General features: G+C 46.6%; 1 protein-coding gene across 3 annotated transcripts in view; it reads right to left on the bottom strand.

Moving 5' to 3' along the window:
• Positions 1–15,071, bottom strand: part of SLIT3 (slit guidance ligand 3) — a 611,339-nt gene that overhangs the window by 142,984 nt on the left and 453,284 nt on the right. For all 3 annotated transcript variants that reach the window (XM_065875016.1, XM_065875017.1, XM_065875015.1), the window contains 2 exons: positions 6,175–6,246; positions 48–211 (listed from right to left, as the gene is read on the bottom strand). In XM_065875016.1, coding sequence (XP_065731088.1) covers positions 48–211; positions 6,175–6,246 — 236 coding nt within the window. The remainder of the gene's footprint in view (positions 1–47; positions 212–6,174; positions 6,247–15,071) is intronic.

A 15,071-nucleotide genomic window follows, 5' to 3' on the forward strand; every position in this document is an offset into this window, starting at 1 on the left:
GGCGAGTCACAGGACAGGACGGGAGGGGAGTGGTGGGGTCACCTCACCTGGGCACACGTACTCCTTCTTCTGCACGTCCGCCACGTTGAAGCCCCTCAGGTGCACAGGTGCCATGCAGAGAGTGAACTGGCCAATGGTCCGCCGCTGTCGCAGCCAATCCGAGAGCCAGGCCAGGTGACAGTCGCAGTACAGGTGGTTGGAGTGGAGGCGCCTGGGAGAGGGAGGGACAGAGGGAAGATGCCGTCACAGCAGGAAGTGGGGAGGGTGCCATTGTCTGCATGGAGTGGGCTGAACCTCCGTGCCCTTTGCCCAGTGTGACAGTCCTTGGGAGCCCGGGGGGAGCACACTGTCCTCTGCACCGCGGAATCACCACAGGAGCCTCAGCCCTGTTATTGCCAAGCCACCAATGACAGTCATCTTCTCGTGCCACCCACATCCAATGGAGGCCTCCAGGCTTCTGAGCAACTCCCATCTTTTAATAGTAATTCCACCCTTTTCTTTCCCACTCAGGAAAGCCTCAACACATAGAAGAGGGAGGGTGACATTATTACAGTGATGACCCTGATTCAGGTCAAACTTCCAAAAGCGTGACTCAGGTGTAGCTTTCCGTACTTTAGCTAGCCCTGGTTACAGATGCTTTACAACAGCTTCTTAATCTCCACGCTCCAGTCTGTGGTGAACTGTGGCAGAGATCTGCTGTTGTCTTTTCTCTCCTTCCTTCGTTTTCTCTCTAAGTGTCCCTTTAATGGACCCCCTGTGTGTCATGCTGGTAAGCCTAAAACCAATACCGCTGTGTGTACTAGCTAGGGTAAGCAGGGAACAGAGAGAAGGGTACTTTCTGAAGGATGCACCTTCTCTTCATCCTCCTATTTAAATAAGGTGTTTACAGACTCTTGTAATCCACAGCACTTTCTCCAGAGTGCCCTTCATAGCCTTCCCAAGTTCAAGTCCACCTGGTGTATTTGCTATTCTGACTGGTTCGGTGCCTCTGAAAAGGCTTTTTATCCATCTTCAGGACTCTTGGGCTTTCTCCCTCTAGTAGCTGTGGTTCCAGATCAGCTTCTCACCCTGGAGTGAGTAAGATTCCTGAGAGGGATCTTCAGGTTCCGCGTCTGAGGGGAGCCTCATCTGGTTAAGTTGAATTTCCTTTCCACTGTCTGGAGGGCAACCTAAGGATACCCAGGGGACCCTAAAGGTTCTTCCCCAGGGTTTCCGCATCAGGGGTTTCCAACTTCCACAGTCCCTACAAACTTAGATCATTAGCAGTGGCGGTAGGTGAGTTTTAGTCACGACAGCTTATCATATACTTGGCTTTCTGATGCAAATTTCAACTGCCCCATTCTGTACCTGCTCATCAGTCAGCAATATCTTGGTACTTTCAAGTACTCTGTGTCATGCCAGTTAATACTGAGTGGCAGACCGAAGCAGTGGCTCAGGCTACATCCATGTCTGAAATGGAGACAGCTGAAGGGCTCTTGACCACACTCCACTTAGTGTAAGGTCAACATTGCTAAACATTGGCCAAGTGTAGCTCATCTGCACTGCCTGCCAGCAGAGTCTCCCTGGCCCTGCACGGGTGCAAACCTCGGGCAGGCCAGGGCCACCAGGGACCTTGGCAGACTCAGGGTGGGGGTCCCAGATCCCATAACATCAGACTGACTAAATGAACCCATATCCCACCTAGAATGTCATTTTTTTCCGCTGAAAAATATTTGAAAAGATTTTTTACGATTTTGTTGAAACATGATTAATTTGGATGTTATAATTTTCTTTTTGTATTTCAGAGCCAATACTTAAAAGTCAAAGACAACTGCATATACCCCCGGGACCAAGATACTGCGCCTGTAATGGGCCCCAAGCAATGCTCGCCTCTGAACATCAAAGCTCAGGCCCCGATGCTGTGGAAAGAAGCCTGGCTCCCTCTTAGTCTGGCACTCCAGGAAGAGGTACGACAGGTGGGAAGCTGGAGGGAAGGCAAAATCCTAACCTGGAGGGAAGGACCTCAGTTCTAAGAAGGAAGGCAAGACCTCTGTGTATTCAACAAAGATGACCACTTTGTGCCAAGCATGGAGGGGGGCCTGGTGTTGGACTTGGAGCTGGTTACTCTTTCCCAGAGAATATGAAGGGGAGGAGGGAATTCCTTTTCTGCATTGGGACTTTTTGGGAAATTGCAGCATGAGGGAAAATGATCTGTCTCCTGACCCATCAGTGAGCTGCGGAGAGACAGAGAGAGAGAGAGAGAGGGAGAGAGAGATGATTGCGCGGCCAGGAATACACCACCAGATATAAAGCCTGTCTAGGAAAAAAGTGACAGTGGGTCAGTTCTTAGTGACAAGGCAAAGCAGAGGTAGGCTGCAGTGGCATGCCCAGGTTGAGGTGCCAGAATTTTCTGTGTGCCTTTTAATGAGTTTGGCTTTTATTAGGAAAGGCAGTTACCCTCTTTGGCACTGAGGTATGGAAGCTAAGGAAACAAGGCGGATCAATGCAAACAAATTCCCATCAGTTCCAATCAGAGGTAAGAGACCAATGGAACAACAAAACTGAGGTTTAGGTAAGTCAGATCCTTACTGAGCTGATTAATTTCTGGGATAATCAAAATGTCAGCGGTTTCCCTTTTGGAAGTTTATATTAGGTTGGTTGTTCCTTAATCCCCACTGGCCAGCCCCAAGCTACCTCCTTTTTTTTTTTTTCCTTTGCGGAGCACAGGCTCCGGACGCACAGGCTCAGCGGCCATGGCTCACGGGCCCAGCCGCTCCGCGGCACGTGGGATCCTCCCGGACCGGGGCACGAACCCGTGTCTCCTGCATCGGCAGGCGGACTCGCAACCACTGCGCCACCAGGGAAGCCCAAGCTACCTCCTTTTTAAACCTTGCTACAGATGGCCCTTATCCCTTTGTCCATTTCTGTAGGAATTTCTCCTCTCGTAAGTACGACCATCGAAAAGAGGTGACCCAAACTGCTTTTGAATCCATGTGAAGGCTCTTGTCAAAAGCCCAGGACAGTGGACAGGCTCAGATCTCCCCCTCTTGGAATTTTACGCAGCAGAAGGGCTGGAGAGCCGAGCTGGGCAGAGTCTTTCAAGCTGCCTTTTACATCATGTTCCGTAGATCAAATTGAGCAATGTTACCCCAAATACGAATGTTAAAAGAAAAAGAATCTTGATGATCTTGAAACTTGAGCCCAGACACTGCCAGGAGTATTTCTAGTTTTCTTGAGTGAGAAGAGACATTATCTTAATTACTTTCAATAACTTCTGTGATGGCAATGACACAGGGAGGGTGGCCTCCAGTGGCCTTTCAGCCACGTGGAAGCTCCGGTCTCCCCTTCCTCAGCTCACCTGATGCTCTTCTGCTTTTGTTCCTACTGAACGGGACAAGCTCAGGTTCTGATGTCATAGTGCCAGAATCTGACATAGGCTCTGTGCTTTTCGACTTTGACCTTGGGCAGCAATCTAATCCTGGGCCTCAGTGTTATCATCTATAAAATGGGGATATTAATGGTGCCTCCTTGCTTGGTCCATTGTGAGGATTGAAATGATTCATGGAAAATGCTAAGCACAAGGCCTGGGACACCGTGAACTACCGAAGAAATGTTTGCCCTTATTATTTTTACTGTGAGGAGACTAGCTCCAGACTTCAGGCTCTCCCCAACCCAAGGCCCTGCCTGTACAAGGCTGTCATTTCTTAGCCACCAAAGCATCAAGGCGGCTGGGTGGTTCCTGTCAGTCGTTCTGTGGTCTTTTGCGGACAGAAACACCATATTTCACGTTGGCGAAACCGCTTTTACAGAAGGTAAGGTGAATGAGTACAAATGCCAATTTGTAAAAGGTGCCTTTTAGCCACAGATGCTAAATTAAATTTCCAGCAAATCCTTTTAGAGAGGGTCAGCATTCATTTTCTATAAAATGTGGCTTTCTGAATTCAATATAAAAGCTTTCCTTTAGAAATCCCATTTACGACTTCCTTCCTCTCTCCTCTTCCCCCCTTTCTCCACCACCAGCGCTCCCCCCTCACCACTGCACTTTAATTACAGTGAAGGGGGATTAGTCAGCTCAAGTCTCTGGGGAGTTCTCTACAGAGCCATCTCTGAAATTAAACTAAAGAGAAAATGGCAGCAGGCGGGGAGCAAAGAGAACAGACGAGACTGATGGATTGATCTGAACTCATCAGATGAGGGCTCGGGACCGCAGGGAAGTGTGACAGCAGAAACAAGGAGAAAAAACTCTCCTACCCTCTTCCCCCACCCTTACAACCACCCAACAAAGATCCAGGCCTCACCATCTTCCCTGCCTCCCGTGGACCCCTCCCTGCTCTCTTATTGATGCTTTTCAACTGAAAATAACAGGAGGGGAGGTAGAAATCACAAAGCAGCCGCCCACAGGAGCTGGACTGCTGGTTGCACAGGTGAGAGCCGTACTTCTTCTATTCAACGCACTCGCCTGGGGAGATGCGGGCCCAGCACCCTGAGGACCCAGTGATTTCTCCTGCAGGCCGCACCATGCAGCATGTAGGATGTGGGATCTTAGTTCCCCGACCTGGGATCGAACCCGTGCCCCCTGCATTGGGAGTGTGGAGTTTTAACCACTGGACTGCCTGGGAAGTCCCACCACCCTCTTTTAAAAGGAAAGGAAGAAGATAGATTTTCTTGGCTGAATTCTGCTACCCCACGAGGGATCAGAGGAAGAAATGGGCACAATGATGGAAGCTGAGCTTGGGTCCTCCTTCTATATAATAACTAGTATTTGTTGTGTGGACACCATGACCAGGCACTTTACATGTTAGTACATGTCATTTCCACCATAACTTTGAGGCAAGCACTTATGAATTCACTATCTATGAAGAACAGAGAGATGAAGCAACTTGCCCAGAGTGAGTGGCGGAGCTCGTATTTAACCTCAGGTCTGTCTGACTCCCAACTCTGTGTCCTTCTGAGGGTTCTCTGTATCATCTCCTCATCAATTGCTTCATTGATCTTTGCTTCATTCTTACCTGAGATAAGGTCACCTTCTCACTAATGCAGGGGTCTCAAACCTTATAAGTATTGAGATCTCCTGGAGGGCTTGTTAGAAACAGATGGCTGGGTCCACCCCCGAGATTCTGATTCCATGGGTCTGAGGTGGGACCTGCAATTTTGCTTTTCAACAAGTTCCAGGTGATGCTGACACTACTGGTCTAGGGACCCCCCACTTTGGGAACCACTGCTCTAAGGATTTTCACATCTGCTTGGATGCAATGTTGCTCAGGGGCCATAGAGAAGCTGGTTGCTTGGTATTTTTAATCCAGATTTCTGGATAAATAGTATGATGATGATAATAATAATATAACTATAAATACCATTTATTGTCTACTATGTGCCAGGCACTTTACTCTTGGGGACTGACTCTCCCCTACTGCTGTGATATAAACTCCACTGGGGCTCCACCAACACAAGAAAAACATCAAGTATGAACCTCTTTGGAAAGGCCAGCAGAATACATTTGCAGAGGAACTGAAAAAGGATTTCTGGCTGAGAGATGAGAACTTCCCAGGTAACAAAGGCACTAGACCTGCTCTCGGTATGGGGCGCCATGGGGAGATTTGCTTCCTGAGTAAACATTCTGGAAGGCTTGAGCCCACCCAACACATTAAAGATAAAGAACGGAGTTACTGCATTCTGACACCAGAATATAATCCAGGGAGCAGGAAAGTGTGGTGTGTGGAGGGTAGGAGGCTGGGGTGAAGGGGTAGCTAAGACTCCCCCTCCTCTACCGTTCCCAGAGCGGGCAACAACTGTAGCCTTTGGCAGTAGGATAGAACTGCCAGTGGTACAGGACACGAACTAAACAAATGATGAATCATCACATCCCTGTTCTAAAAGTTCTGTGGCGATGTAACACTAATAAACTTTTCCATCCAGGTGGAAAACACAAAGAAGATTTCCCCAGTCCAGGAAGATTCCCGGGGTGAAGAGAATTGAGTTGGCCTGAGGCAGGATGGTGGTTCAGAACCACGGATGGCTCCGTGACCCTCTCCCAAGTCTGCCCTCACTCACCAACATCCCTTAGTCAGTAGCAGAGGGATGAGGTGTGTGGATGTAGGAACCAAGGGTGAGGCTCTACAAGCAGCTGAGAGTGATGCTCTGAAGCTGCATAAGGTGGGGAGCAGGTGGGGGAGGAAGCAGGGGACCTTTACTCACAAGGTTCGAATCTTCGGCATGTGGTTGAAGCTGGTGACCAGGATGCGGCTAATGTTGTTGTTATTGAGAGTGCTGCGGAGAGAGAGGAGAAACAGGTCAACAGGGCAGCAGTGTGGCAGGTACCAGGATGCTTATGGAAGGTGGGGAAGGGATGGATGTGACTGCAAGAGGGACCATCAATCAACAGCCATGGGTCAGTTGGTGCAGCAGCCGGAGACAAGTGGACGGGTCTCCAGATGAGAAGAGAATCCCTGATTCCTTTTACAAATGGATCCCTCCTTTCCTCTGCTGCCCTCTCAGTACTCACTTACCTACCTGGAGCAATAAGCTTGCCTCCTGAAATCCTACTGCGTTCTGAGTGCTTCGTTACAACGTCGCTGATTCCCACAACTACAATGCCAGTTACATATTCTTGGCCTCATTTTAGAGAGAAGGAAACAGATACGAAACATCTTGCTTAGTTGCACACAACCCTACAGGGGAGGCTTTATCCTTGTGTTACAGATGAGGAAGCTGAGCTTCAGAGAAGTAAACCTACTTTTCCAAGGACTCACAGCTATTAAGCTGTGGACATGGGATTTGAACCCAGTACTCGCTTGCTCCAAACTCCTTGCTCTGCCCATTATACATACTGCCTCATGCAGGATGCTATGTGGATAGGTTATTTTATGAGTATTTTCCAGCCATCTTCTGGCTCTTTAAGCACATCTTGTCTGAAGTGAGTCTGTGAGCTCTGTGAGCACAGGGATTCAGTCTCTACTTGCTTGTGCCTCCCGATGACCATGGATGGGGACTCCTCCAGTGCAGCCTTGACACTGACTGGTATCTTTGTACAGGGAAAAGGGAAGAGACGGATGTGAGCCCCATAAATGGACCAGAATGAAATCAGGCTGTAGGTAAGTATGGCCCTGGGCTTACCCTTCCAGAAGGACCTATCGCGGGAGCCCAGGGAAAGCATGGCGGCCAAGGAAACCATGTGCAGAGGTGGAAATGTTACGTAGCCGAAGGGCCTGTCTAGGTCGGTTATTTCAGTGACTATGCAGACAGAGGCAACCGTTCGTGGCAAGACTGGACCTAGTTCTCAGCTCTCTGACCCACACCTGCCTCACTCTGCATCCCAAAGAGCAGGAGTTGGATGCAGCCCGTGGTACGCTCCTTCGTGATGGCCACTTGCTCCTGTGCTCCCCCAAGGCCACATCAGATACCCTCTTTTCACCCACCCCCTCCTCTTACCCTCCCACGGGGTCCCACTGGCCCAGGAAGGAGCCTTTCTTTGGAAGCCTTCACTGGTTAAAACAGACTTCTTTTGCCCCTGGCTCTCGGTAAACACATTATCTTCCTCTTAAAACGCCCTCTAACATTTTCTACCTTATGCATTACTACAGTCCCAAGGCCTGGTCCATACATGGTTCAGATTGAGTCTTATATACCCTAGTTGTGTGGTCTCGGGCCAATGATCAACATCTCTTAACCACAGCTTCTTCATCGGCAGAAGGAGGCAGGCAATGGTACCTACCTCACAGGCTGGTAAAAGGCTTAGCAGACAGTACGTGCTCATTGAGGCTACCGTTTAACTGACGTTGGTGGAGAGAATCTAGTCCTGTCCTGGTCATTCCTGTTCCCCTCACACAACCCCAACCCCCAAGGGAATATAAACAGAGGTTTGTCTGGCACACAGTGGCCCCCATACACACCCCACCCCACCCAAGGGGCCCTGCACAGATGCTTTCTCCTCTGGGGACACTAGTCGCAGGAGGATTCCAGGGACCACATACCCCTCACCCCAGGTTATGCCTCAAGGCCTTTGGCCAAAAAGGCCAGGAGGAAATCTATTTACACAGAGGCACAGAACCTAATACTTTTTCCTCCCTCCCCCCCATATTTCTTCTGCACCTACCTTGTGTCTGGCATTATTTTAGGCATAGAGTATGATAAAGAGGAATGAACCAGATTTACACTGCCTGCTTCTGCCCACTCTGGAACTTTACTAATGCACCAATTCAGACACTTGACATTTTATGAAGTTGAACCTACATAGCTATTTTGTTTCACGTGGCTTATCTTTTCTATAAGTGTGTATGTGTGTGTGTGCGTGTGTGTGTGTGTGTGTGTGTGTGTGTGTGTGTGTGTGAATCCATCCTATCTCCATCCACCCAGGAAGTGTTCAGAGCACGTCATCAGACAGGGCGGAAGAATCTGTCCTTCCCATCCATCCGGGCTCTCCTGCCTTGGTAGGGAGTTTCCGAGGAGCGAGGGCTATGCTCGCCATCCCACGCCCTCTCCAGAGGATTAAGAATGCCTCCAGGGCAGAAACAATGCCTTCATTTCTGCTTCTATCCATCCTAGAGTTCTAGGCTCCACACCTGGGGGATACCTAGTTAGGGTCGTTGACTCAATACCGAACAAAAATCTGAGTGTCCCCCTTATCTCTCAAAAAGCAAAGAGCAAGAAGCCTTTGCAGAAAAGAGGCTTCCTTCCAAACCTACCCAGCAACTCAACATCAGGCTGAGTTCACAGCCAGCCCTAGTTTAGCTGAATACACAGTGCAGTTATATGCCGGGCTTGGATTGTAACTGCATCCGGCAGTCGTCCGGCAGCGATGACTTATTAATGTATGACTACACGGATATTTAAATGTGAGCCGTAATGAGGGCTATAAAACATTTACGATAATAGCAATTATTCCCGAACCAAAGTGACTAAACACAGTATTCAGACCTTCATGATTTGCTGTGTGGGGCTGCCCCGCCCAGGGACGTCAGAGGGTTGCTAACCTCTTAGATGCTGATCTCCATGGCAGCTACAGTTTCTTTTTCCCTAATAAACACAGATTTATTCGATTTCCAGTCTTGGTGGCTTTTGCCCATGCAGGGAGCACTCTGCTCTCTCTGGTTCTTGTGTCCCAGCCTAAGCAGCGGGCATTTGATGGAGATGTCACTGTCATAACCCTGATGCAGAAGAGCAGAGTGGGTGAGCATGGCCTCAAAGGCAACGACCTGGTTTAGATTCTGCCTCTGCCACTTACGGCCCGTGCAACCACGAGTAAGTTTTCATAATCTTATTAAGCTCCCTCCTCTGTAACACGGGGCAGAGAGCAGCATTGATCTCACAGAGCTTTCCTGGTGATTAAACGAGATGGTACTAATAATTGCCAACATTAACCGCGAGCTTATTTTATGCCAGGCAGGCACTGGGCTGAGGGTCCTACTTGTCATCTCATTTCTATAACCACCCGATGAGGCAGGCACCTTTCTATCACCTCCATGTCATGGATGAAGCGAGTGGTGGTCCCAGGACTTAAATCCACACAAGCCTGACTCCAGAAATGACACCTGCCTTAGCTGTCTAAGGCTGCTGTAACAGATTACCACACCTTCTGTGGTTTAAAGCAACGTAAACTTATCCTCATACAGTCTGGAGGTCAGAAGTCTAAAATGGGTTCACGGGACTGTGTTTCTTCTGGAGGCCTCAAGAGAAGAATTCATTTCCTTGTCTTTTGCGGCTTGTAGAGGCCACCATATTCCCTGGCTCTTGGCCTCTTCCTTGTATCACTCTGACCTCTTGCTTCTGTTGTCACATCTCCTACTGTTCACTCTGATGTCCTGCCTCCCTCTTAAGAGGACCTGTGTGATGACACTTAGAGCCTGACTGGATAATCCAGGATAACCTCCCCATCTCAGGATTCTTAGTCATATATGCCAAGTTCCTTTTGCCACATAAGGTACGATTCATAAGTTCCTGGGATGAGGACGTGAACATCTTTGGGGCGACATCATCCAGCTGACCATCACGCCCTTGAAACAGGGCACGGAAAGCACACTTGTTAGCACGCTGCCTGGCTCGTAGGCAGTGATCGGTAATTGTTAGCTATTATTATTGTAGCTTCTGTTTGTTTGGTCTTTTGTGGTTTACGGTATACTTTCACATTCATCTTATGTGGTACTTGAAGCACTCTGAGGTTGAAATTATTGTCCCCATCTTGCAGATCAGCAATTTGAGGCTGTAAGACATAAGAGACCTACCCAGGGTAGCAACGAGCTCCTAGAGGATTCAGGACTCTCTACTCTTTCTTTTCACAGTTTCTCCCAACTTTGTCACTGCCTCCTGTTTTCAGGGCAAGTTTGTTACTCCAGCAAAGATATTCTCTGTCATTTCCACTCAGGGACCCAAAGCCGGAAATAACGGAGCAAGCCTCCCATTGCCTCTTGCTCTAGAAACTTTCTTGAAAGTTAATCAACAGAAAAAAATAAATGGTTTGGTCTAACAATGACCCACCTCCACCCCCATTAGATGACTGCCCAAGCCTAACCTATGGTGACCTCATCAACCTCACCTTATTTATTAATTCCATTTCCCGGAAGAGTTTTTCTAGTTCTAGAATCTAGCTTTAATCTCACTGCCCTGTTCTATTGAGAAGATATGCTTTACCCCAAGTCGCCCCAGTTGGAAGCTTTTCTCCAAGTAAGTGCTCTTAATTCAGCATTTTCCGTCAGGTTTCAAGCTCAAGTTCAGGGTCACATTAATTCTATGAAACTTCAAGACTGTCCTGGCCTCCCCTTTTTGTACCATGACAAGCTACTGAATGGGCATTTCAGTATGAACTAGAAATAATGCAATTTCCCCCCATCGGATTTATTTATTTATTTATTTAGTTATTTTTTTAATTGGGGTATAGTTCTTTTACCATGTTGTGTTAGTTTCTACTGTACAGCAAAGTGGAATTCCCTGTGCTGTACAGCAGGTTCTTATTAGTTATCTATTTTATACATATTAGTGAATATACGTCAACCCTAATCTCCCAATTCATCCCACCCCCAACCCCCCGCTTTCCCCCCTTGGTGTCCATATATTCGTTCTCTACATCTGTGTCTCTATTTCTGCCTTGCAAACTGGTTCATCTGTACCATTTTTCTAGATTCCACATATATGCGTTAATATGTGATATTTGTTTTTCCCTTTCTGACTTACTTCACTCTGTATGACAGGCTCTAGGTCCGACCCCGTCTCTGCAAATAACCCAATTTCACTCCTTTCTATGGCTGAGTAGTATTCCATTGTGTATATGTATCACATTTTCTTTATCCCTTTGTCTGTCGATGGACATTTAGGTTGCTTCCATGTCCTGGCTATTGTAAATAGTGCTGCAGTGAACATTGTGGTATATGACTCTTTTTGAATTATGGTTTTCTCTGGGTATATCCCCAGTAGTAGGATTGCTGGGTCATATGGCAGTTCTATTTTTAGTTTTTTAAGGAACCTCCATACTGTTCTCCATAGTGGCTGTATCAACTTACATTCCCACCAACAGTGCAAGAGGGTTCCCTTTTCTCCACACCCTCTCCAGCATTTATTGTTTGTAGATTTTTTGATGATGGCCATTCTAACCGGTGTGAGGTGATACCTCATTGTAGTTTTGATTTGCATTTCTCTAATTAGTGACGTTGAGCAGCTTTTCATGTGCGTCTTGGCCATCTGTATGTCTTCTTTGGAGAGGTGTCTATTTAGGTCTTTCTGCCCATTTTTGGATTGGGTTGTTTGTTTTTTTAATATTGAGCTGCATGAGCTGTTTATATACTTTGGAGATTAGTCCTTTGTCCATTGATTTGTTTGCAAATATTTTCTCCCATTCTGAGGGGTGTCTTTTCCCCTTGTTTATAGTTTCCTTTGCTGTGCAAAAGCTTTGAAGTTTCATTAGGTTCCATCCGTTTATTTTTATTTTCACTACTCTAGGAGGTCAGTCAAAAAAGATCTTGCTGTGATTTATGTCAAAGAGGGTTCTTCCTATGTTTTCCTCTAAGAGTTTTATAGTGTCCAGTCTTACATTTAGGTCTTTAATCCATTTTGAGTTTATTTTTGTATGGTGGTAGGAAGTGTTCTAATTTCATTCTTTTACATGTAGCTGTCAAGTTTTCCCAGCATCACTTATTGAAGAGACTGTCTTTCCTCCATTATATATCCTTGCCTCCTTTGTCATAGATTAGTTGACCATAGGTGTGTGGGTTTATCTCTGGGCTTTCTATCCTGTTCCATTGATCTGTATTCCTGTTTTTGTGCCAGTACCATATTGTCTTGATTACTGTAGCTCTGTAGTGTAGTCTGAAGTCAGGGAGTCTGATTTCTCCAGCTCCTTTTTTCTTTCTCAAGATTGCTTTGGCTATTCGGGGTCTTTTGTGTCTCCATACAAATATTAAGATTTTTTGTTCTAGTTCTATAAAAAATGCCATTGGTAATTTGATAGTGGTTGCCCTGAATCTGTAGATTGTTTTGGGTAGTACAGTCATTTTCACAATACTGATTATCCCAATCCAAGAACACGGTATATCTCTCCATCTGTTTGTATCGTCTTTGATTTCTTTCATCAGTGTCTTATAGTTTTCTGCATACAGGTCTTTTGCCTCCTTAGGTAGGTTTATTCCTAGGTATTTTATTCTTTTTGGTGCAACAGTGAATGGGATTGTTCCCTTAATTGTTGTTAGTGTATAGGAATGCAAGAGATTTCTGTGCATTAGTTTTATATCCTGCAGCTTTACCAAATTCATTGATTAGCTCTAGTAGTTTTCTGGTGGCATCTTTAGGATTCTCTATGTATAGTATCATGTCATCTACAAACAGTGACAGTTTTACTTCTTCTTTTCCAATCTAGATTCCTTTTATTTCTTTTTCTTCTCTGATTGCTGTGGCTAGGACTTCCAAAACTATGTTGAATAATAGTGGCGAGAGTGGACATCCTTGCCTTATTCCTGATCTTAGAGGAAATGCTTTCAATTTTTCACCATTGAGAATGATGTTTGCTGTGGGTTTGTCGTATATGGCCTTTATTATGTTGAGGTAGGTTCCCTGAATGCCCACCTCCTGGAGAGTTTTTGTCATAAATGGGTGTTGAATTTTGTCAAAAGCTTTTCCTACATCTATTGAGATGATCATATGTTTTTTTCTTCTTCAATTTGTTAATGTGGTATATTACATTGATTGATTTGCATATATTGAAGAATCCTTGCATCCCTGTGACAAATCCCACTTAATCATGGTGTATGATCCTTTTAATGTGTTGTTGGATTCTGTTTACTTGTATTTTGTTGAGGATTTTTGCATCTGTATTCATTAGTGATACTGGTCTGTAATTTTCTTTTTTTGTAGTATCTTTATCTGCTTTTGGTATCAGGGTGATGATGGTGGTCTTGTAGAATGAGTTTGGGAGTGTTCCTTCCTCTGCAATTTTTTTTTTTTTTTTTTTTTTTGCGGTACGCAGGCCTCTCACTGTTGTGGCCTCTCCCATTGCGGAGCACAGGCTCCGGACGCGCAGTCTCAGCGGCCATGGCTCACGGGCCCAGCTGCTCCGTGGCATGTGGGATCATCCCGGACTGGGGAACAAACCCGCGTCCCCTGCATCGGCAGGCGGACTCTCAACCACTGCGCTACTAGGGAAGCCCCTATGCAATTTTTTACAAGAGTTTGAGAAGGATACCCCGTGGCATTTAAAAGACAGTCCATCTACCTCCCATTTCTCTCTTATAAAGCCCTTACTTACCCCATTATATATACTATATTTCTATTGAGACTAACCTGTATTCTGTCTAGTCTCTTTTCTGTTTTGTCATAATTGGAGCATTAATGTCTAATGAAAAGGGACTGTTTTCCATATTCAAATCATCTGTGTGGACCATGCTACTTCTACCAGTGGATCCCACTCTCTCTTGCTTGTGAGCACTAGAAAGGGGGCATTAAACTTTTTTTCCAGGGCACTAGGGGATTAGTGGACTTACTATTGCTCCTATAGTGCATGTAATTGAACACTGGTACCCGGACAAAGTTTGTGTTTCCCTGTGTTCCTTAGCTAAATACTGGGGCATCCAGGCAAGACAAGGGCTCCTAGTCGCAATGTATGTATGAAGCAGTGGTACACATACCGGTCTGTTCCAGGGGTTGGCAAACTACTGCCTAAAGGCTAAAGCCCATCCAATGCAGCCTGTTTTTGTAAATACAGTTTTACCCATTTGTTTATGTACTGTCTATGGCTGCTTTCACATTACAGCAGCTGAGTAGTTGCAACAGAGACCATATGGCCTGAAAGCCTAAAATATTTACTAACTGGCTTTTTATAAACCATGTTTGCTGCCCACTGGCTGCTCTAGAACTGGGCAGTTCCGGTCCTGTCTTTGCCAACGATTAGCTGTGATATGCTGGGCGAGTCACATAACTTCTTGGTAAGGAGAGGGGATTAGGTCAACGACTTTCAAAACTTAAAGACTGTAAAACATCGGCAGGAAAGCCCCAATGGCAAGTGGTAGGGCTGTGATTTAAAACCAGGCAATCTCACCCTAGAATCCACACTTCTTATTCTCATCCCATGCTCCCACCTGGGAAGCTGGGTCCCACTGCTCCTGGAATCTGTAATGCTGTGATGGAATGAAAGCCTAGCAGAAGGCCCTGTTCAAGAGACGGGGCAGGAGAACCCACCTTGGGATGGGCAGGGAATGAACTTGGACAGTGGTTCTCCAGGTGTGGTCCCCAGATCTGCAACATCACCTGTGGACTTGTTAAAGATGCATATTTTCAGTATATGCATCAGGCCAACCTACTGAATCAGCAACTCTGGTGTAGGCCCAGCTTTGTGTGTTTCAATGAATGAGAGGATTCTTATGCAAGCTCAAGTTGGAGAACCAGTGAACTAGGGAAAAGGCTAAGGACAGAGCCTTGACCTGAATGTGGAGGGCAGCACATGGCTGCCCCTGAGACCGAAGGCCTCTTGTGTGGAGAGCACAAGGGAGTTGGGTCTCTTCCTGTTTAGGGAGAGGCCCAAGTTCTTAAGTAGTACGCAGTCCTCAATGGAGGTGGCTGTGATCACTCTTCGAGAGGTCCGACTTGATTTCTGCCCCTGGCTCCCCAATGGTCTCTGC

This window comes from Phocoena phocoena, chromosome 3 (assembly GCF_963924675.1).
Source record: "Phocoena phocoena chromosome 3, mPhoPho1.1, whole genome shotgun sequence".
In the NCBI taxonomy this organism is placed as follows: Eukaryota; Metazoa; Chordata; class Mammalia; order Artiodactyla; family Phocoenidae; genus Phocoena; species Phocoena phocoena.